The following is a 21,733-nucleotide window of genomic DNA, read 5'->3' on the forward strand; positions in this document are numbered from 1 at the left end:
TCTTTGCAGTATTTTCAAGACAAACATGGACCCATTATTTTTGTAAGGAATAAATACAATTTTAAACTTATCAATGATGCATATAAATTCATATTTGAAAACATGATTTTTTCCAGAGTGTTATATAGTTGGACTTACACAGCCTTTTAAGACTGGCTTCTTTCACATAGTAATATGCATTTCGGTTTCCTACCTGACTTTTCATAGATTGAGAGCTTTTTTTGATGCCAAGTAATTTGTGAAGCATGCTTCCTCTGCCTTCTTTAATGCTGGGAAAGCCAGAGCTTGCCCCTCACTCAGGACATTGCAAGGAGAATTGACCCCTACTCCCAAAGTGCCACTTACCCAGCCTTCCTCCATCCAGGCCAGCTGGCCCCAACCCCCCTCCACCTTACTCTGAGCATCCCTGAGCAGCCAGCATCCCCACCTGGATATCAGAAGGAAGCACTCCTCTCCTTCACACCTGACTCCAGCAAAAATCAGCACAAAAAGAGGGAGTGCATTGTTTTTTTCTCCTTAGAAATAGCACTGTCCCTTCTCCACTCAAATTAGCCCTTGAGTTTCCTCAAGTTTTGAAACCATACTCCTTGAGGTAGGCAGTATACCAACAAGTATACTGCCCTCACAGAAGAGGGCAATAAATAAATGATAAAAAAATTGAAAAGGGTAATAAAAGATAAAATTAAAAAGAACACTCCATCATTTCAAAGGAATATGCTTCCAGTGGAAATCCCAGTGTGAAAAAATTAATAAAACCTCATAGGCATTTCCATCATATCAAATCATCACAGCTGAAACTCAGAGAGGGGAACTCCAAATTTGTCAATTAGGAAAATACAAGTCATTTTGCACCCATAGGTAACTAGATGGCACATTAGAATCACCAAAAGAACTTTAAAAAACACCAATGTTCAATGCTCCACCCCCCTCACCTTAATACAAGGACTTGAACACAGGGCTTCACACATACTAGGCAAGCATTTTGCCACTAAGCTATAGCCCTATCCAGTGTTGAACTTGTAATCCTTCTGTTTCAGCCTCCCAACTAGCTGGTATTACAGAAGTGCAGCATCACTCAATGGTATTCTTTTTGTAAAAAACTCCTTGAGTGGTTCTCGTGGGCAGCTAGGGCTAAAAGCCACTGCTTAAGAAAGGCACTGTCGTGTTAGGGCTAGTGAGTTAGGCTTCTTACCCCTTTTGCACTAATTTGCTCTAATTTGGCATTATTTACATGGGTGGTCCTCACTGTAGCCAGCTGTAGTGTCATGCTTTCTCTTTGCACTCCAAAAAGCAAGGACTTAGCCAACTTTGGAGTGACCAACTCATCCTGGTTTGCCTGGGACTTTCTCAGTGTTAGCCCCAAAAGTCTCATTTCCCAAGGAGCTTCTCAGTCCCCAGCATAGCAAGATGGCTGGTCATCCAATAAGAAAGGTCACTCAATCCAAATGTTTCCTAGTGATTTTTTAGGAGCTGTACACATTCAGCACATGTCTCAGAACACAGATTCCCTAGAACCAGAAGTGACAGATGGCATGTATATATACACACTTACTTTTGAAGCAAGATTATAAGCAGGAGAAATTCCCATCTAAGAATAACAACAAGGCACCAGCCACTGTGCTCAGCTATTTTATTATCTCATTTTCACAATCTGAGAGCTCCTTTCTACAGATAAGACATGGAGCTTAGGTCATTTGTATGAGGTCGCGTGGCTATGAAGTGGTTAAAATATTTGAACCTTTGCAATTTGGCTCCAAAACTATAGACTTCACTACTACTGAAATAGCCTAGTGGTGACAGCAGTCCCCAAGAGTAAAGGAGGCACAGTGTCCCACCTAGTGAGAGCTGAGGAAGTCCTTCTAAAGAGTAAGCCAATGAATGGGCACTTTGTCCTTCTCTCCCCGAGCATATGAGAAGGAGCTACAAAATTCCTCTTACTTTTCCTCTGTCAGTTTATCTTTTTCATTCACAAATGATTTTTATTATTTTCCTATGAAATTCTTCCAATGCTCTTTTCATCAACTCAAGACAGGGATTTGTTCTTTTATTTATTTATTTTTTAAAATAGTAGAATTATGAGGTCAAATTGGGGACACCTCTTTCAGGAGAATCAGAGATTTGAGAACATGTTGTAGAATCATGACAGGTTTTGTTTTGTTTTTCCCATTTCTCAAATCACATGTTCAGTTTTTTAACATTTGGCAACAATGCAAGGCTCACTTAAGAACTGCCACCTTTCTATGCTTAAAATAAGTTCTTCAATGGAGCAAATGCTCATCAATGGGAGCACAAAGCTTTCCTGCAGGTAAGTGGTCCACATCCCGCTGTGACCCCAGAAAGGCCAGACAGCAGCCCCTGACACACGCAGTTCATTCTGTGTTGTCGGCCATGTGGCTCCCAACGAATAAGAGCATGTAACCATACACTTATCACAAGTAAAAGGAGAACAGCATTTGGCATAAATACGCTGACCATAGCTATGCCCTGCAAACAATACGAGCAAAGAAACTGGTCGGAAATTGACTCCTCACTCTGTCCCAGACTGGCTCATAGATGCATGGCAAACATTCATCAAGTGCACAAATGGTTAATTATAGGAACCGCTAGTATGCAGTCTGAGGTAGTCATCAGATTTGCTCTTCACTGAGAGTGAGGCTAATTAGAAGTGAGCTAAAATATCACAACGGGAAAAACTTCACTGTTCATCCCACCCAACTGATTTGTCAAAAATAAGGAAATCAAGGTGCATAAAGTTAAGCCATTTGTCCCAAGTAGTCAGACCACCTAGAGGTGGTGTGAAGATTATAACAGGGTCTTTCGTCTCCTGGTATTGTGCTGTTTCAGGACAACATCCTGTCAAGCCCCCAGAACTCATTCCACCTTCTTACAAAAGAATCAGAAAGATGTGTGAGCACTCCCTTACGCAGCAGCAGCAGAGGTCAGGAAGCCAGGAAGATTTGGGCTCAATTTGCCTCAATCAATATGACCTTAGCCAGTAACTTTACCTTCCTCCCTAAGCCTCAGTGACTTCATCATTAAAGCAGCTCATTTTTGAGAGAACTCAGTGAAATAAAGCACAGGAGGTGCTAAGCATTGTATCTATCACATAGGAGGTACACAATAAACAATGTATATTAGCACTACTTTATTAACACATGACCTAGGCAATTGACCATCGTGGTAGAGGAAGGACCACCTGAACAATTTCATGGCCAGCCAGCCCACACACCTCCCCTGCAGGAACACGCCAGCATAGAAAGTGGGGTCTCCTAACTTATGTACCCCACTCCATTCCTTTGTCACTAAGGCTGACAGGAACAACAGAACCTACTAAGAGTTTTTCCCTGACAGGTTATATGCTGAGCCAGAAAGCTCTCCAGGGGATTTCAAAGTAAAGACCTGTTACTCTGCAGTCATTGTACTCTATTTTCTTAATGTGGCCACTTAATGTCGAGTCATTTCCCAAATGCAAGTTAGGAAGCCTCCAAGCACAATTTTAGTGATTGCAAAGAAATCCCAAAGGACAGACCTTCTTATTAAAAATTCTTCAGCAGATTGCAAAGAAATGCTCAGTCTCTTTGGAAGTCCTCAATCTGTGACCAACGGCCATGACCTTCCAGGGCGCTCAGTCCCAGAATGCACTGATAAGAGTTGACACAGCCTCAGAGGCTCATTCCTTTGTTTCTGTTCACACAACATTCCCTCTTGCCACTTCTCATTGCCGTGGAGGATTAACTGAAAGGTCGAGGGAACTGGAACCACGAAGACCCCAAGAAAACGATATGATGGAGACATTCTTCTTGCTCCAGATGGGAGCTATTTCCCAGAACAGGGGTTGATAGTTTGCAGAGAGTCCAGAAAGGAGTTTCAGTTTTCCAGCTTTACAAGGAGGCTCTTGGGGATGTCAATCACAGCAACTCTGCACTCTTACCCAGCCTAGATTGAATTGCACACGTGCACACAACCCATTTCTAACAGCCCCACAGAGAAACTCTTCTCCCCGTGCTGATAATGCTGTCATCACGACCTCCTCACCCCACTTCTGTAACCCAGCCACATTTACACACACTGGCCACAAAGAAGGAAAGGAATGTGGCAGGACCTCGATAATCTGAAATTCACAGAATGGGCAGAAATGAAACTGTCAGAGTGTAGAATTAATGACCACCAAAATAGGAAATAAACTAAAGCTTTCTCTTTTTTTTTTAACTTTGAGAAATATAAATAACAAATAAAATAGCTGTATAAATAAGAGGAATTTAAAGCTATTTAGTATTGTGCCACTGCACTAGTGTGAAGCCAATCTGGAATCAGGTTGTGTGCAGTTCACATATGAAATACAAATAAAGAGGCACAGCCCTGAGGGTGTTGTAAACTGTACAACTACTGGGGGAAATAAAATGTTCTTTCACAAGGTAACTGGACCTTAAGTCAATAATAAAAACTTATAAGACAATAGAGCACAGAATGACTATTCTAAGAACAGTAAGAATTTAGTACATACCAAAAAAGAAATTGCTGAAGCTGGAACCTAGCCCTTTGTCGAACATAACTATTTCCAAGTTAACATCAGCAACTGCAGAGAAGCCATGAACATGGTAAAACCACAAATTACAAATAACTTTGAAAATATATCTATTGACACTGGTTTTAAGAGAAGAGATCTCTCTAGAAGCATTTTGTCAGCCCTTAAATTGTGCTAATAGCTATAGGATGATTGAAAATATCAAAACTTTCTTTTCAAATTTTACATAATTCTGATTTTTATCATAATCCCTAACATCCCTCTCCATCCCCTTAAAACATGCCTATATTTGTGTGATTTTGCTATTATGAGTCCTCCTAAATCTTAGGATACTAAAATGCCCAGATTTTCAGGAACACTTCCACTTGAGAATAAAAATATAACTTACTACTAATAATGCAAGAAAGAAATACTAAAACGTAATTCTTCCTCTCTTCTTTTTTCTTTCCATCTATCCTACAAATGCATACTTAGGATCTACCCATATACCAAGAGAGAGAATGAATGAGAGAGACATGGTCCCTGTTCTCAGGGTATTTACAATATCTGCACAGTGAGCAAAAGAATCCAGCAGATATTAAAAATTTAGAAAGATACTCAAGACTTCCTATGACATGGATACATACATACTCTGTGCCTCTTTCTATTGTGCTAAAACCTGAGCAGACATGAAAACAGCCAATTTAAGAGCACTATGCAATACTCAAGAACTCACAGTGAAAATATTTGTTGTGATAATTATGAACTGGTTGTTAGTGTCAGGAGACCTAGATGCAATTTCAAACTTTTAGAAAGAAAAAAAAATTGTATACAAAAGCATATACTAGATGGCTCATTTAAATAAAATCTTGAATACTTTCTTGGAAAACAATAAACATTTTTTTCATTGCCTGATTTATTTGGCAGACTTGTAGGGCTATTGACATTAGTTTGCTCAAAATATATATTAAGTATTGTAGCACTTCAGAAGATGGTGGCCAAATTTGGAGATCTTCCAATCTTTCACCAAAAGAACAATTCCTCAGAGTTACCTGTAAAGGGACAAGCTCTGGTCTATGACAATTCATATACTCCCCAAATGGTATCACTTCTTACAAAACTGATGTCAGCAATGAAACCAATGGAACATTTTCAAAAAATGCAAAAGAAAAAACTTAAAAGTTTTTGGTTTTTTGGATCTTAATTTTAGTATTTTAGTACATCCTCTCTGTATATGGGAACAAGTCTAGATTCCTTTAAAATTGGAACCAGAATGCCACTTAGATGAGCAGTCTTCTATTTAAATTTGATGATTGACAAAGCCTTTTCCTTTCCTTCTATAAAGCAGTTTTCCAAGGCCCTTCCCAGGAAGTGGGTGAATACCTGGTACTAGCACAAAAGATCACTTAGCTTCTTAAATGACCTTGGTTCCTTAATAATACAATGAACAAAAGTTTCCTACTGTCTAGGACCTGGAGCTTTCCATAGGAGAGAAGCGTGATCCTGCCACCAGCCTGTTGCCTTGGCGCACTGTGGGAGTTCACGATGCTGCCAGGGGATATTTCCAGTCAGGAGATATCTCACTGCTCCTGGACCTGGCCCTGGGCAAAGGCTTGGTGTTCCTAAGCCTGAGGAAGATTCACATTTTGAAGCTTTCTTGGCACTAAACTGTTCATTTCTGGTTGGTACACAGCTCAGTGTCCCAAGGATGCTGGAAAACGCCTCCACGTGGAAAGCTTGGCTATATTTTAGAAGCTTCCACCCCAGTCTTGGGGCTAGATACTTTCCCATCTCTCCATTTTCCTTACAATTTGCTCCTTTGATTCTGAAAACATCCTAAGACAGAGAGCTCCTATGGTCGGCCGACTTTTACAAGTTGGAGATGAGGGTCAGAGAGGCCATCTGGCTGGACCAAGAGTAGGAGGCAAGGGTCCTGAATGAGGACTTCAGCCTCCAATTTCTGTGCCTCTGTCCTGCCCAGGTCAAACCTGGTATGGCATCCCAGGCACACTCCTGCTACAATCCCACTGAAAAACAAAAATACTGGTTTTCACTTGAGCCATGTTTCCTGTTTCTGGCTGAACCTCAGAAGTACTTGGAGACACTTATTTAAAATGCAGATTCGCAGTCCCACCCTGCAGGGAATCAAAGTTAGGGTAGGATAGAAAATCTGTACCTTAACAAGCTTCCCTGTGATTTTGACACAGCCAGCTCAGAGCCTGTCCAGGATTTGGCATTGAAGGAAGCTCAGTGCAAGGACCCAAAGCCATTTCTCTTGCTGAGACTGAGGAGTCCAGTTCCTTCGGGCTACAGAGCTATCATGTACCGCTGAGTGTTGGAGAGATGGACGTTGTCACTGCTTTCTTCAGAAAGACTGATCAGTGCCGTGGGAAGCACCACAAGTTGCAGGGCAGGAGACCTGTCTTTTAGTTCTGCTGTAATTTAAGCACATGCAGGCCTTTCCCAGGCTTGGACACCCTGGGAGAGTCACTGAACTATGCCTTGGGCTCAGAGGCATCATCTATCAAATTAGGCTACAGTTATTTTCACCTGCCAAATGGCAGAGGCAGCGATACTTTTAAAGCTAAATACACTGAAAAATCTCTTGTGCTCCTTGAAAGGAAAAATGATGGACAACTATACAAGTAAAAGGCTTTCAAACCTCCCTTCCAATCCAGCTTGGAGTGCAATCAGTATAACTGCCTGAAAGCAAAGCTTGTTGAGAAGTGTCTGCGACATGACCTTCCCTCTGCGCAGGGGGTGCCTACTGTAGTTGAGTTGGGGTCAGTGTCTACGCCATACAGGCAAAGGGCTTCAAAATCCTCCCCTTTACCATGTTTCCAGCTTTTCCTGCTTCTTGATACTCTTTCTACTACCCCACACTACAAATCAAGGTTAACAAACTTTAGCCCTTGGACCAAATCTGGACTTGTGGGTATTTTGAGGACTACTGATTCATCGGAACACAGCCATGGTCATGTGTCTAGGTATTGTCTATGGGGGCTTTGGTGTTCTCATGGTATTGCTGAATAATTATGACAGAGACCATAGGAGGCCTTTTGGCCTATAAAGTCTAAATATTTTTAGACTATCCTTTCATGGAAAAAGTTTGCTGATCCCTGCTGTAGACCCATCATCTTTAGTCTTCTTGACCATGACCTACAATAAACACATTTGCCAAAAGACCTGCTATCTACATACATACACACACACACACGTGTGTATGTGTATGGATTATATACACAATAAAATTTGCAAAACAATATTTTTGCTAAATGCAATGCCCTCTGATAGTTTCTAAACTATTTCTTAAAGCAGTTCATGATATTATATTAATCTCATGACCCCTCCCAGAGGAATCTCAATCCATCTTTAAAAAAAACTCTACCCTAGAAAAATCAAGCAACTGGCTGTTTACAACACATGTCCTATTCTCCCACCTCTTTTTTTTGGGGGGGGGGGGCACGTGGTACTGGGGCTGGCTTTGAACTTGTGATCTTCCTGCCTCAGCCTCCTGAGTTGCTGGGATTACAGGCATGCACCACCATGCCCATCCCACCTTCTTTCTTTTTCTTTTTCTTTTTTTGGTTCAGCTATTGAACCCTGGGGTGCTTAACCACTAAGTCACATCCCCAGCCCTTTTTTATATTTTATTTAGAGACAGGATCTTGCTGAGATACTTAGGGCCTCTATAAGTTGTTGAGGCTGGCTTTGAACTCATGATCCTCCCGCCTCAGCCTCCCACACCTGCACCCAGCAACCCACCTCCTTTCTTGACATCACTCTATTGGGTAGGGCCTTGTTTGTGTATGAATGCTCTCCGTTCCTTAGGCATTCACTTAACTTCCATTTGTTTCATGAAATCATCTTTAAACCCCTAGTCTGAAAGGACTTTCTCCTTTTCTTATCTCCCATAGCCTATTTTCTACTTTTCTATTGTGGCACTTTAAACTTTCTGCTTTATAGATCAGTCATCTGTGCATCTTTCTTATTATTCTTAAGGGTGTGATCTTCCCTTTGTATTCTCCACACTATCCAATACAGTACCTCATATGCTGGAAACACTGAATAAATGTCTATTTATTACTATTGAAGTAAGCAAATATTTCCTACTAAGGGTATAACATAGTTTGCACATGTAATATTTTACCCCCTTAACTTAAGAGATTATAAAGTACATGATATTTTTTAAGCACTCAGTAAAGGCTTATAAAAGACAGAGAGGAAAGGATAACCTGGTTATCACCCCAGTTGCTAGGTTTGTGCTATTGTACCAATAAGTGATCAGAACTATTGTATACAATTTATAATTTTTGAGTTTTTGAGTTATGGTTTCTGGTATAAGCACTCAGTACACCGAAGGAAGGAACTTGTTCTATTTCTTAGGCCTTATCAAAAAAAGGTCTTAGCAACTTCAGCTGTCTGAAGCAGAGCTGCCATCTGCACATTCTGAGCTCAGACAGTGTACTTGGAGAGCTTTATGTAGTCTCTTTTTGTCCAAGGAAACAAGGAGGCATGCAGTCTCTCCTGGACTGTTAATGGTAATGCTGCTAAGGTCTAATTGATTTTGGTTAGAGTAGAAAATGTCCCATGAGTTCCTTCATGAAGTCCAATATGGCTGGAAACACTATCATTCTGACTGCTTAAAGTGGTTTTAAGCTGACTACTTCCCCAACCCTTCCCTCATGTGAAACAAAAGCTTCAAGTCCCTGGCTGAAAACCTCTCTTTGTTTTAGCACAACCCAAGAGGATTTATTCTCAGGAATTCAAGTATGGTTTGATAACAGAAAACTGATCTTATTTCATTACATTCACATAATCAAAGGAAAAAATGTATTAATATGTCACTAAATCAAACAAGGCACATGATAAACTAACAGCTATTTCTAATAAGGTTCTCAGTAGGCGGGTGGACTAATGGTACAGAATAGAGGACACAGAGACCAGTCCTCAAAATTATAACTACCTTATATTTGACAAAGGTGCTAAAAGCATGCAATGGAGAAAGGATAGCATCTTTAACAAATGGTGCTGGGAAAACTGGAAATACATATGCAACAAAATGAAACTGAATCCCTTTCTCTCGCCATGCACTAAAGTTAACTCAAAATGGATCAAGGAGCTTGATATCAAACCAGAGACTCTGCGTCTGATAGAAGAAAAAGTTGGCTCTAATCTACATCTCGTGGGGTCGGGCTCCAAATTCCTTAATAGGACACCCATAGCACAAGAGTTAAAAACAAGAATCAACAAATGGGACTTACTCAAACTAAAAAGTTTATTCTCAGCAAGAGAAACAATAAGAGAGGTAAATAGGGAGCCTACATCCTGGGAACAAATGTTTACTCCTCACACTTCAGATAGAGCCCTAATATCCAGAGTATACAAAGAACTCAAAAAATTAAACAATAAGAAAACAAATAACCCAATCAACAAATGGGCCAAGGACCTGAACAGACACTTCTCAGATGAGGATATACAATTAATCAACAAATACTCGAAAAAATGCTCACCATCTCCAGCAGTCAGAGAAATGCAAATCAAAACCACCCTAAGATACCATCTCACTCCAGTAAGATTGGCAGCCATTAGGAAGTCAAACAACAACAAGTGCTGGCGAGGATGTGGGGAAAAGGGTACACTTGTACATTGCTGGTGGGACTGCAAATTGGTGCGGTCAATTTGGAAAGCAGTATAGAGATTCCTTGGAGAGCTGGGAATGGAGCCACCATTTGACCCAGCTATTCCCCTTCTTGGACTATTCCCCAAAGACCTTAAAAGAGCATACTATAGGGATACAGCTACATTAATGTTCATAGCAGCACAACTCACAATAGCTAGACTCTGGAACCAACCTAGATGCCCTTCAATAGATGAATGGATAAAAAAAATGTGGCATTTATACACAATGGAATATTACTCAGCACTAAAAAATAACAAAATCATGGCATTGCAGGGAAATGGATGGCACTAGAGAAGATTATGCTAAGTGAAGCTAGCCAATCCCTTAAAAGCAAATGCCACATGTCTTCTTTGATATAAGGAGGGCAACTCAAAACAGAGCAGGGAGGAAGAGCATGAGAAGAAGATTAACATTAAACAGGGATGAGAGGTGGGAGGGAAAGGGAGAGAGAAGGGGAATTCCATGGAAATGGAAGGAGACCCTCATTGTTATACAAAATTACATATAAGAGGAGATGAGGGGAAAGGGAAAAAAACAAGAGAGAGAAATGAATTACAGTAGATGGGGTAGAGAGAGAAGATGGGAGGGGAGGGATTATAGTAGAGGATAGGAAAGGCAGCAGAATACAACAGACACTAGTATGGCAATATGTAAAAACGTGGATATATAACCAACCAATGTGATTCTGCAATCTGTACACAGGGTAAAAATAGGAGTTCATAACCCACTTGAATCAAATATATGAAATATGATATGTCAAGAGCTTGTAATGTTTTGAACAATAAAAAAATTAAATTTAAAAAAAGAATTTTAATCTAATGTCCTGTCACTACTTGGCAAGCTATGTTCTTAATTACTTTTAGATTTTACTAATTATACATGACAATGTTTGAAAGCTTGGGGACATTTTCCAACACTAGTAAAAAATTCTTCAATTCTAAAAAAAAAAAAAAAAAGAGGGGGGGATAGAAAAGCTAATCTGCATGAATCTATTATTGTTCCAATTTGAAATCAATGATTAAAATAGATGGCAAAATACAAAATCCATTTTCATTTAAATTATGAACTATCACAGTTACTATTTAATATTATTTTCAAGGTGATAGCTATGTAACAAGAATATAAAATAAAAGATATAAAAATTTAAAAATACAAAAAAAAATTGGTAATAGATTATATGGCTGTATACCTTAAACAAAACATCCAAGATAAAGTGGAATTTTTGGGAAATAAACTACTATAATAACAATGTACTAACTGGGGAAAAAAGCATATTAGTAGTTCATTAATATTTTCTCTTTATATAAGCACTAAACGAATTGGAAAGGAAAATGAAGATAGAAACATCAAAAATCAAAGTTATTGAAAAGCTCTTTAGGACACGTAACCCAGTTTCTTCAGTGAATAATTTAGAAGGAGAAAACGTATAGTGGAGAAATGCAAATTGAGAGACTTAAACAGACATATTAACCACTTACACAGTAAGATCTTTTGGTTCCTAATAGGAACAAACTGTTGGAGGTTAGAGGAGAAAGAAAATGGAAAAAATAAGAAATTATGTTTGCAGTTCCATTTCTGTACTCTGTTTTGAATACAGAAATTTGCAAGAGATAGTTTTGCAATCCTAGCAACAAGAGAAGGCCAGGAAATCTACAGAAACTCATCAGAGATCTAACATCACAAGGCAATAAATTCTAAAAGCAAATTCTAAAAAGTGACAAGCCATTCCACAAAAACCATCTCACCTTTGGCAGAGCGCAGGAGAACAAGGAGGCCACCATAACAAGAAGACAATAAGAAATCGAGTAAGAATGTGTAAAGGTCAAGTGTAGCCAATTACACTAGCTTAAATCACTTGAAGTCCCAGAAATGAGGGAAACACTTTCAAGTTCATTCCCACCGACCTCCACTGAGTGTTCTCAATAAAGATCAGGAACAGGAAGGGAGACTTGTTGGTGCAAGCATTAGACAGTAGGAGATGACCAGCTGGTGCTGGAAGACAAACATCAAGCCTGACTACTTCCCCAACCCTTTTCTCATGTGAAACAAAAGCTTCAAGTCCCTGGCTGAAAACCTCTCATCCCAAGAGTCCAGGCTGCTGGATCAAGGGCAGAAAAAACTATCTGTCCCTAGAGGGAAGGCTAGGAAAACTTCTTGGGCTCAGAATCCTACAGCAATACTAAGCAGAAGTTGCTGCCAGTGCAGAAGGCTCAAGAAGCTGGTGACAGAGCACTATTTTGTGTTATAGTGATGCAGTCACTGCCGTAATTTGAGGATGAAATTGGAATGTCTAAAAAATCTCTGCAGCACGTGGTCCCCAGTTTTATTATCCAGTAAAATATCCCACTTCTAGAGGAATTTTAAGCCTATAGTTCGATAATGTTTATAACAGAAACAGTAAAACCCAAACCCAGCTCAGCTCCTGACTAGATTAACTTAACCTTCCACCCTAATACCCCAAAAGAAAAGGTACGCCCATGTCTAGGCATAAGTACTCTTTACCTGCATATGTATCTACTGTTCTTATCCACAAACTATCCAGCATTTAATAAAAAATTATGAGAAGCATAAAAAGCAAGAAAAAAGAAATGATTATCAAGAGATAAAGCAATAAACAGAACCAGAGTGAGTCAGAGATGAAATATATACTGGAACTATCAGAGAGAGTGTGTATAATAATCATGTTTAATATGTTAAATAAAACAATGGAAAAGACAAACAACATATACAAATATATGGCTCTATTTTCAGTAGAGAGATTAAAACTATTTGAAAAAATTAAAGAGAAATTCTAGAAATAAAACAATATCACAGATGAAGAGTTCCTTCAATAGACCCATCAACACATTGAATACAATAAGAATCAGTGAATTTAAAAATATACCAGTGGAGATTACCAAAAATGAAATCCCCCCCCCAAAAAAAAATCAGGTCAATGCACACAAGAGTTCCAATATAATTTCTGTGGTCACAAATTATATGACATATTGTGTAACAGGAGTCTGAGAAGGAAAAGAGAGAAAGAATAATGTGGAATATTTGAAAGTACAATGGCTGAACATTTTCTAAAATTTATAAATGACAACTCAAGAATTCAGGAGAGCATCAAGCAGGGTGAAGCACGCACGCGCGCACACACACGGTGCGGGGGGCACTAGAGAAGAATAGAGTTACCTTAGATTAGGTGGAGGGAAGTGAGGGAGGAGAGGGGAAGGATGGTGAGGATAGGAAGGATAGTAGACCGAAACCTACATTATTGCTTTATGTATGTATATGACTGCACGACCAATGTGATTCTACAACATGTACACTCAGAAAAAATGAGAAATTATAAATATATCACATGATGTATGATATATCCAAGTGCATAAATGCAATCTGCTGTCATGTATAACCAATTAAAATTTTTAATTACATGTTGAAAATAAAAAATAAAAACAGACATAGAAGGGAAGCTAGAGCAGTACTTTATACAGAATAAAGATAAGGTTTATATCATACTTACGGGAAAATATGCAAGCCAGAAGACAATGTAATGACATCTTTAAAGTACTAAAAAGAGAAAAATTTCTTACACAAATTTAAGTGTGATAATGATACTGACGTTATGTGTTTTTTCTGAAGAGCCCTTATATTTAAAGATCCACATTAATATATTCATGGACAGCATAATAAGGTATGGGGATTGCTTTGCAATAATCAGGGAGGTGGGCTCCCTTTGTGGATGAGGACAGAGATAAAGCAAGACTGACCATGAGTTGATGATAGTTGAAACTGGGTAATAGGCACATAGGAATTCATTTTTTTAATTCCATAATAGAAAAAAATTTAAAGAGAAATGTTTAAAAAGAACATAGTGGGTATCATAGCATACATCGTACTGTCTGATTTTTTTCCCTCTAATTAATTCTTCCTCCAGACTTTGATTCACAGAAGGGTCACAGGTCTCCAAACAGGGCTCACAGAGCTGCAGGCCCCAGTTACTTCAACCCAACCAAACCTACCAGTGCCAAAGCTCTCCTCTCCACACAGAGAGCACCGTCCCGAGTCCATCAGATTTGAGAAGAATCTCCATCCAGCTGGGGTCTCATATACAGGGATCTTCATTGATTTGGCCACTCTGAAAAATGAAATTTGAAATTCAATTCACACACCTCATTTTCTTTCTTTTCTCAGCACGGTAGGTAGGCTTTAAGATCTACTGATTCCATAACTAGATTTCAGAACAGCTTGGTCAGCGTTGACAGTTTTTCAGGATGTCAAGCTGTAATTTAGAAAATGATAACTAGCTTATTCCAATCATTCTCAATGTTCTTTTCTCCACAATACAAAATAGGTTAAGATATAAAATATTCTCACATTTGATTTCCTTTTTTAAATCTTTCTTTTTGGTAAGAGTCTCCTTAGGGATATCAGAATCTAAATTAAGTTAATTAAGATGATATTTGGATATAAACATATTGGAATATTATATGACACTATCTACTAAAGATAAATGTACCCATGTCCTATAAGTAGCAATTACCAATGGTATGTAGTGGATGCTGTGGTGGAGTACTCATAGACTCTCTGCCAACACACGTGCACGCGCGCGCGCGCGCACACACACACACACACACACACAATCTCTCTCTTTCAGCTCTCTCCACATTTTAGTGCTGAACTACTCATTACACCAGCACCTAGGAATGTTGATAGCTGACAGCTCACAGATGTGGCCCCCAATCTCTGCCAAAGAGAGAATGTCTCTTCCAAGGTCATTTTCCCATCCCTATGTCAATGAGGAATGTTCAAAGGCCTTGCCTCCTTGCCCAACTTGATACAACTCTGTAGGGCCATTTTGGCTCCAGAGCTCCCCAGAAATCCGCTGAACACTTAGTTGTGACTTTCTCATTGTCCTATAGGTATTTGCTATAGTTTGGATCTGAAATGTTCCAAGAGGTCCATGTGGTAAAGATTGGTCCTTGGTGTGGTGCTACTGTAGGTGTTGATACCTTAAAGAGGTGGGGGCACGTCCTGCAAAAGGGTTGTGAGATGCTGGTCTCTTTCTTTTTCAATTCCTGGCCACCATGAGGTAGGCAGCTTCCTCCACCATGCATTCCCATCATGATATACTGACTCTCCACAAGCCCAAAAGGCAACAGGGACTAACCAACCATAAACTGAAAACTATAAAGCCAAAATAAACCTTTCCTTTTTTAAGTTGATTATCTAGATATTCTGTTACAGTAATAGCTGATGAACCATGTTGATGTTGAAGGCAACTTTAATCTCGAAGGTAGAAAGGCATAAATTTCATGCAAGCAAATTTCTCTCAGAGCTGTTTCCTAGGGAACCCAGTATGTCATGTTACTTGATATTTTATAAGAATCATCATCAAAAGTGATTTATGATAACTGAAACAGACCAAATAAAGGACAAATAATTTGTAATATATAATGTAATCATCTAAATTTCATTGGGAAAAAACTTTGCTTCATGGAACAACTTGATTCTCACAAACATGGAATAAAAAAAGTCAATAACATCGTGGTAAAATTCATAAACAGCCAAAACCAATCTATGCTGTCAAAATTCAGGCTCAGAGACTCTGAGCAGTCAAGTATTTTGCTGAAGGTCCCACAGAGGTAAGAGGCTATGCTAGAACTTGGACCAAAGCCTATTTAATTTCTGCTCAGGTTACATCAACCGTGTTCTCTCTCCAAATGTCTTAGTGTTTCAGGAGGGAGATGAATCTCAAAGCATGCTAGGGAATGAGCTGGTATATCCCAGGCATTGGTCTGAAGAGTTTTATCTTCCCAGTGTGTGAGCAACTTAAAGAGAAAAAACACCAAATGCCCACCAGCTGCAAGGCTTCATTCTTGGACGGCTATGAGGGCAGAATGCGTCAGGGAAGGAATCAGTGAGAGTCTTGGTGCAGAAGAGGAGAAAAGTGGCACCTAGGATAAAGGGCACAACCTAAGAACAATTCCTTTTAGTTTGTGGCCAGACAGAGGGAAAAAAGTACCTAGAAACCTTTGCTCCAGGAAACTGAATACCTCCCTTCCACAAACCCCAAATACAAGGAAAGTGTTCAAGATTTAAAAATTGTGTGCTAAACCTCTTGCAAGTTTGTTTTGAAAAGAAGAACCTTTTAGTAGGTTAGGTGTTACTTCAAAGATTCCATCTTCTCTCTTTTTCAATGGTTTAAGAAAAACACAGAATCATGCTTACATCCTGGTGGGACCAATGAAAGAAACCATCCCCAGACTGTAGAGCAAAGGTTAATTTTCAGAGTCCTTAATTTTACAATCAGAAGCTCAAGGAAGGAGGAATAAATCTCACAGAATCCTTCTAGGGACAGTGCATAGAAAAACCTGGGTCCAAATTAATTCAGCAAATGTGGATACACATGATTACCAAAAAGAATGTCCAATGTGGGGGCAGAGGTGAGGGTGAAAGAGAGGGTAGAGGGTGTGGGGACATATATTTTCTGACCAAAATATTCTTGTAGGTTCAGAGCCAAGTTGGCAAGACTGAAGGGAGGGGAAAGGATTTCCCCAGTTCCCACCCTTCCTAATTAATCACTGTTGGGTGGTCATTAGGCGCAGGCTGTGACTGGAGTTTTAAGGGCATACTTTTATAACTCTGAACCTCAGTTGCAGTCTAAGATAACATGGGTAATGAAATTCCAGGATCCTGGATATGTGTTCATTTGTGTCCTAGGGTCTGAAAGGAATTCCTCTCCCTCCCTCCTCCTCCTCCAGAATTTGGGATTCATCCCAAACACAGCGTTCGGCAGATACCATGCATAGACTGGTTTCTAGCAGGAAGTCCCTGGAGCCTCTAAAATCCTCCAATAGAAAAGCTCAAAATGAAGCTGCTCCTGCTGAGGGTCTGAACCCTTCTCTGTGTGTGCTAGAGTCAACATGGGGACTCGTTTCCCAGGAAAAGTCAGAGGATGAAGAAAAAAGAAAAATAATCTGGTCCACAATTTTCCTACAAGGGAAAATGAGCCCTGATAACCAAAAGAACATGCTGGAAGTGAGCTCCTCAGTCTGGCTTTCAAAACCTCCAAAAATGTGATTTTAGGATGGACCCAGTCTCAACCTCACTTTCTCCCACACTACCTGCTGTGTTCAATGCTCCTAACAAACTGAATTTCGCATTTTATTGTTGTTATATACTGCTTAGTCCTTCTTTATGTCATTCATTTCACCCAAGTTAACCCTCCTCTCCCAATCTCTGTCAAAATCTATCTTAAATGCCCTGTCATCATAAAGCTTGTCTTGGTCCACTTTGTGGTGCTATAATATAATACCTGAGACCGGGTAATTTATGAAGAACAGAAATTTACTCTTATTCTTCTGGAAGCTGAGAAGTCAAAGATCAAGGTAGCACCCATATTTGGTTTGTGAGAGTCTTCTTGTGTGTCCTCACAGGACAGAAGATGGGGAGACAAGCTAGCCAAACACAGCATGAAGCCTTAATTCCAGTAATGAGGAAGGAGACTTCCTGGTCTGATCACCTTTTAAAGACCCACCACTTCATCCTATCACATTGGCAACACTTGAGTTTCGGAGGGCATTAACTCTCAACATAATTTTGAAAGAGACAAAAACATTCAAACCATCACAGAGCCTGGGGCAAAGCCTTCCAGGTGGTCAACATCTCACCCCCTCTCATGTCCTCACACAGCCCAACTGCTTCCCACCCTCCCTTGCAAAGAGCTGTGGTCATGTGACTGAGTTCTAGCCAATAGAACTTCCCTTTCAGATCTGGCTATAAAAATTTCCCATCTTCCAGGGGGAGGGAAGAATAGAAGTTTATTGAATTAGACAAAGGGAATGAAAGGAAGGAAATGGGATAAGAATGGGAAAAACAGTAGAATGAATTGGACACAACTTTCCTATGTTCATCTATGAATACAGAACCAGTGTAACTCTGCATCACGTACAACCACAAGAATGGGAAGTTATACTCCATGTATATATGGTATGTCAAGATTCATTCTGCTGTCATGTGTAACTAAAAAGAACAAATTTAAACTTTTTTTTAAAAAGCCAAACTTCCCAGCCTCCACGTTCTCCTTCTGCTAGCTCAATGTGGACAAATCCGTCAGTCTTAGAAGACTGGTGTTGAAGGTGGCTGGCCCACAGATGAAAAGATCTGGATATCTTCTGAAGCACCATTTGAGACAGAAAGTAGGGGGCTAAGTGTTCCTATTTTATGATTTGTAGTTTCCTTAAAAATATAATTTGTTCCTGTATGTCTCATTTAAATTGTGCATTTTGAGAAAGGAGAATTTCTCCAGGTATTATTAATTCATGAGGCTATTAGGTTGAGACAAAGATTTATTTCAGAAATGAAGAACTTAGAGAACTAGGGCAGTGCCAAAATGAGAATCAAATATTTGAGAAGCAGGACACTTTATTTTTATTTTACCAGCTGAAGATCACCCTATTCTTGTGTGCACAAACAGGATGATAGACACAAAAATAGCCTAAGAGTACCCTGAAAATTCACTGAGTGTGGGGATGCTGACATCTCCATCTTTGTGCCTCCAGTGACCTGCACAATGCAAGCCCATGGTAGGAATTCAAATATTTATTTACCCAAAGCACAATATTATTTTTGTTTGTTTGTTTTTGTGGTGCTAGGAATTGAACCCAGGGCCTTGTGCAAGCAAGACAAATACTCTTACCAACTGAGCTATATCCTCAGCCCCAAAGCACAATCTCATTATGTGTGATGATAGCATTTCATACTAATACATATTAATGACTGAATTTGCAAGAATAATCAAATGAACACTGACTGTTCACAACAAGTGCATGAGATGCATATCCTGCTACTCTTGGAATTCCACTTAAGAAAGCTGTGATTTAAAGAGGACAAGACCCAAGTCCCCCTCCCTTTGTTCTATTTTAAAATGTCCCTTTCTTAAGAATCAAGATGGGGCCATGATACTATTTTCTACGCAGAGAATTTTCAGTCCCCTTTTAAAGCCCTCATCTACATAAGTCTAGGAGAAGATATTTGCCAATTTTGTATGGCCTTTACATTTTTTAAATTTCTACAAATCATTTTAAAATACAAACTTTTGAAAAGCACTTTATACAATTAGTGAATGAATAGAAATGCTCAACATCATTAAAGGTCTGGAAATTGCACATTAAAACCACAGTGAGAGCCGGGTACAGTGGTGCACACCTATAATCCCAGTGGCTCGGGAGGCTGAGACAGGAGAATCCCGAGTTCAGAGCCAGCCTCAGCAACAGCGAGGTGCCAAGCAACTCAGTACAAAATAGGGCTGGGGATGTGGCTCAGTGGTGGAGTGCCCCTGAGTTCAGTTCCTGGTACCAAAAAGAGACCACAGTGAGAGATCACCATATAACCTCAATCCTAGAGGGAAAGAGTGGTATTGCCAAGTGCTGGTGAAGATATGGAATTCTCCTGTACAGCTGAAGGAATGCATTAGTACCTATTGCAGTCAATTTATTCAATGTGGTTTATTTCCACATCCACTTATCACAGAACAAAAAGGAACAAAACTTCCACTATGTGAATGAATGTCACAAATACACAGAGGAATAAATACTATCTGATTCCATGAAAATATTGTTCAAAATAGACAAAAACTAATCATTGGTGACAGAAGTTATCTCTTGTTCAGAAAGGGAACAAGGAAGTTCCAGGGGTGCTGCTCTGTTTCTTTCTTAATCATAATAGTAGTTACACGAGTGTGTTCATTTTGTGAAAATTCCTTAAGACATATACTTATGAGTTAAGCCTTTTTGTAAGTCCATTATACTTTAATTAAAAGTTTATTTAAAAGAAAAAGCCCTTTTCAAGTATTTATGACTAAATGCATGTTTGAATTAGTCACGTTTACATAATCCCAGGAAACAACTACTGAAGATGGAGTTTAATAGCATCCTGATATGCTGGTGAATGTCTAGCAGACATTTAACAAAACAGCCCTCAAATTAGTTCTTCAATATTTTCACATTGATGAGTTCACTCCCAGATTTCTTCTTTGATGTCTGGCACTGCTGGCAGAGGCTGCCTTTCGCAAAAGGCTTATGTGAACTTGCACTTTGAAAGCCTTTTTAAGGACGCCTGCCTGGCTCATAAATATGAATGAAGCAGAGTTCAGCTAAACCTGATTTTCTAATAGCAATCTTTTTTTTTTTTTCAGTGCTGGGGATGGAGCCCAAGGCCTCACACATGCCAGGCAAGCACTCTCTATCACTGAGCTATACCCACAGCCCTCTAAAAGCGATCTTAAAGTTTAATCTTAAATCAATTTTTTTTGGATGGAACAATTCATACTTTCATCTAAAATAAACAAAAAAACATAAGGTTATCATAATAAGATGACTACAAAAGTTTCTAAACCACATGTAAACTTGTATTATCTGGGGCCTGTATGATCTCAGTTTGGTCTAAACTTCAAAACTCACACTTTAAATAATGCCGTCCTTAACTGGATCAAATGGGATCAGACACAATGAAAAGACCATACTCTAACAACAGCAGAAAGTCTGCCGAGTTACAACATTATCACTGTTCTCGGTATTGGATCTTTCACTTGACCTCAGGGGAACCGGATATATCATCCACCGAATATTCAAAAGGAAAAGCAAAAGATAAGTGCATGATAAGTGCAAAAGATAAGGTCTAGCTCCCTCTAGACCTTGAGATAGTGACCAATTGTAAAACACACAAAGATGGATCCCAAGCCTAGGGGCCTTTGTTGCTTTATCTGGATGAATCTGTGCTTTCATTAGGTAAGTATCCTGGGGGGGAAGTCCCTCTTTCCAAGTGAGATTTTAAATTTTGTCAGGCAATATAAGGCAGACAGATTTTTGAAGATGCTGACTTTACTTGAAAGGAAAAAACTTGGCTTTAGAAAATTGAGCAAAGATCTAAGAGAAAAAATATATATATACTTGAAACTATCACAGGTTCACTCTCTTAAACTAGTAAATTATCTGGAACCCTATTCATGGGAAATTAAGTGTCTGTGTTCATAATCTTGATGCTTGAGCACTTTGATGTAAACTATTCCTGGTTCTGATTATTTTTTTTAAGTTGTTGAGGGGTTAGGAGTGGGGAACTTTAAGTCCCAAGTCCTCCAGCTAAATTAAGAGAGATTTAGGAGACAATTAGATTCCCATGAGACTGTGCTCAGAATGGAGAAACATGAGTCATCCTCTTATCATTTTGTTTTGTTTTGCTTTGTATTTTATAGCTTATGCAGAACTCTTAGTGAAGCTTTACAAAGCCTGTATAATACCTTTCAAAGATTCAAAATCAGCTCATCCACCTCTATAGACTAAAAGTGATCAGAAATGACAGCTTTGACCCAGGAGGTAAAACATTTCAGTACTACGAAGCTTTTTATGTTTTTTAGAAACATCTTTGTTTGTCTTCTGTCCTTGATTCAATCAGCATTTTGTCCTGGATAGTATCCTAGGAAACTTATGGAGTCGGCATCTTATAAGATCAGAGGGAAGGGATGCCCAGGCTTTGGATAGTAAGTGAATATACAGCAACTGTAA

At 39.3% G+C, this 21,733-nt stretch overlaps 1 protein-coding gene across 1 annotated transcript in view; it reads right to left on the reverse strand.

Moving 5' to 3' along the window:
* Pgm5 (phosphoglucomutase 5) overlaps positions 1 to 21,733 on the reverse strand; it is a 168,943-nt gene that overhangs the window by 59,529 nt on the left and 87,681 nt on the right. The window contains exon 7 of the mRNA XM_027940133.2: positions 14,192 to 14,307. Within this exon, the coding sequence (XP_027795934.1) occupies positions 14,192 to 14,307 (116 nt within the window). The remainder of the gene's footprint in view (positions 1 to 14,191; positions 14,308 to 21,733) is intronic.

Source organism: Marmota flaviventris, chromosome 13, assembly GCF_047511675.1.
Source record: "Marmota flaviventris isolate mMarFla1 chromosome 13, mMarFla1.hap1, whole genome shotgun sequence".
In the NCBI taxonomy this organism is placed as follows: domain Eukaryota; kingdom Metazoa; phylum Chordata; class Mammalia; order Rodentia; family Sciuridae; genus Marmota; species Marmota flaviventris.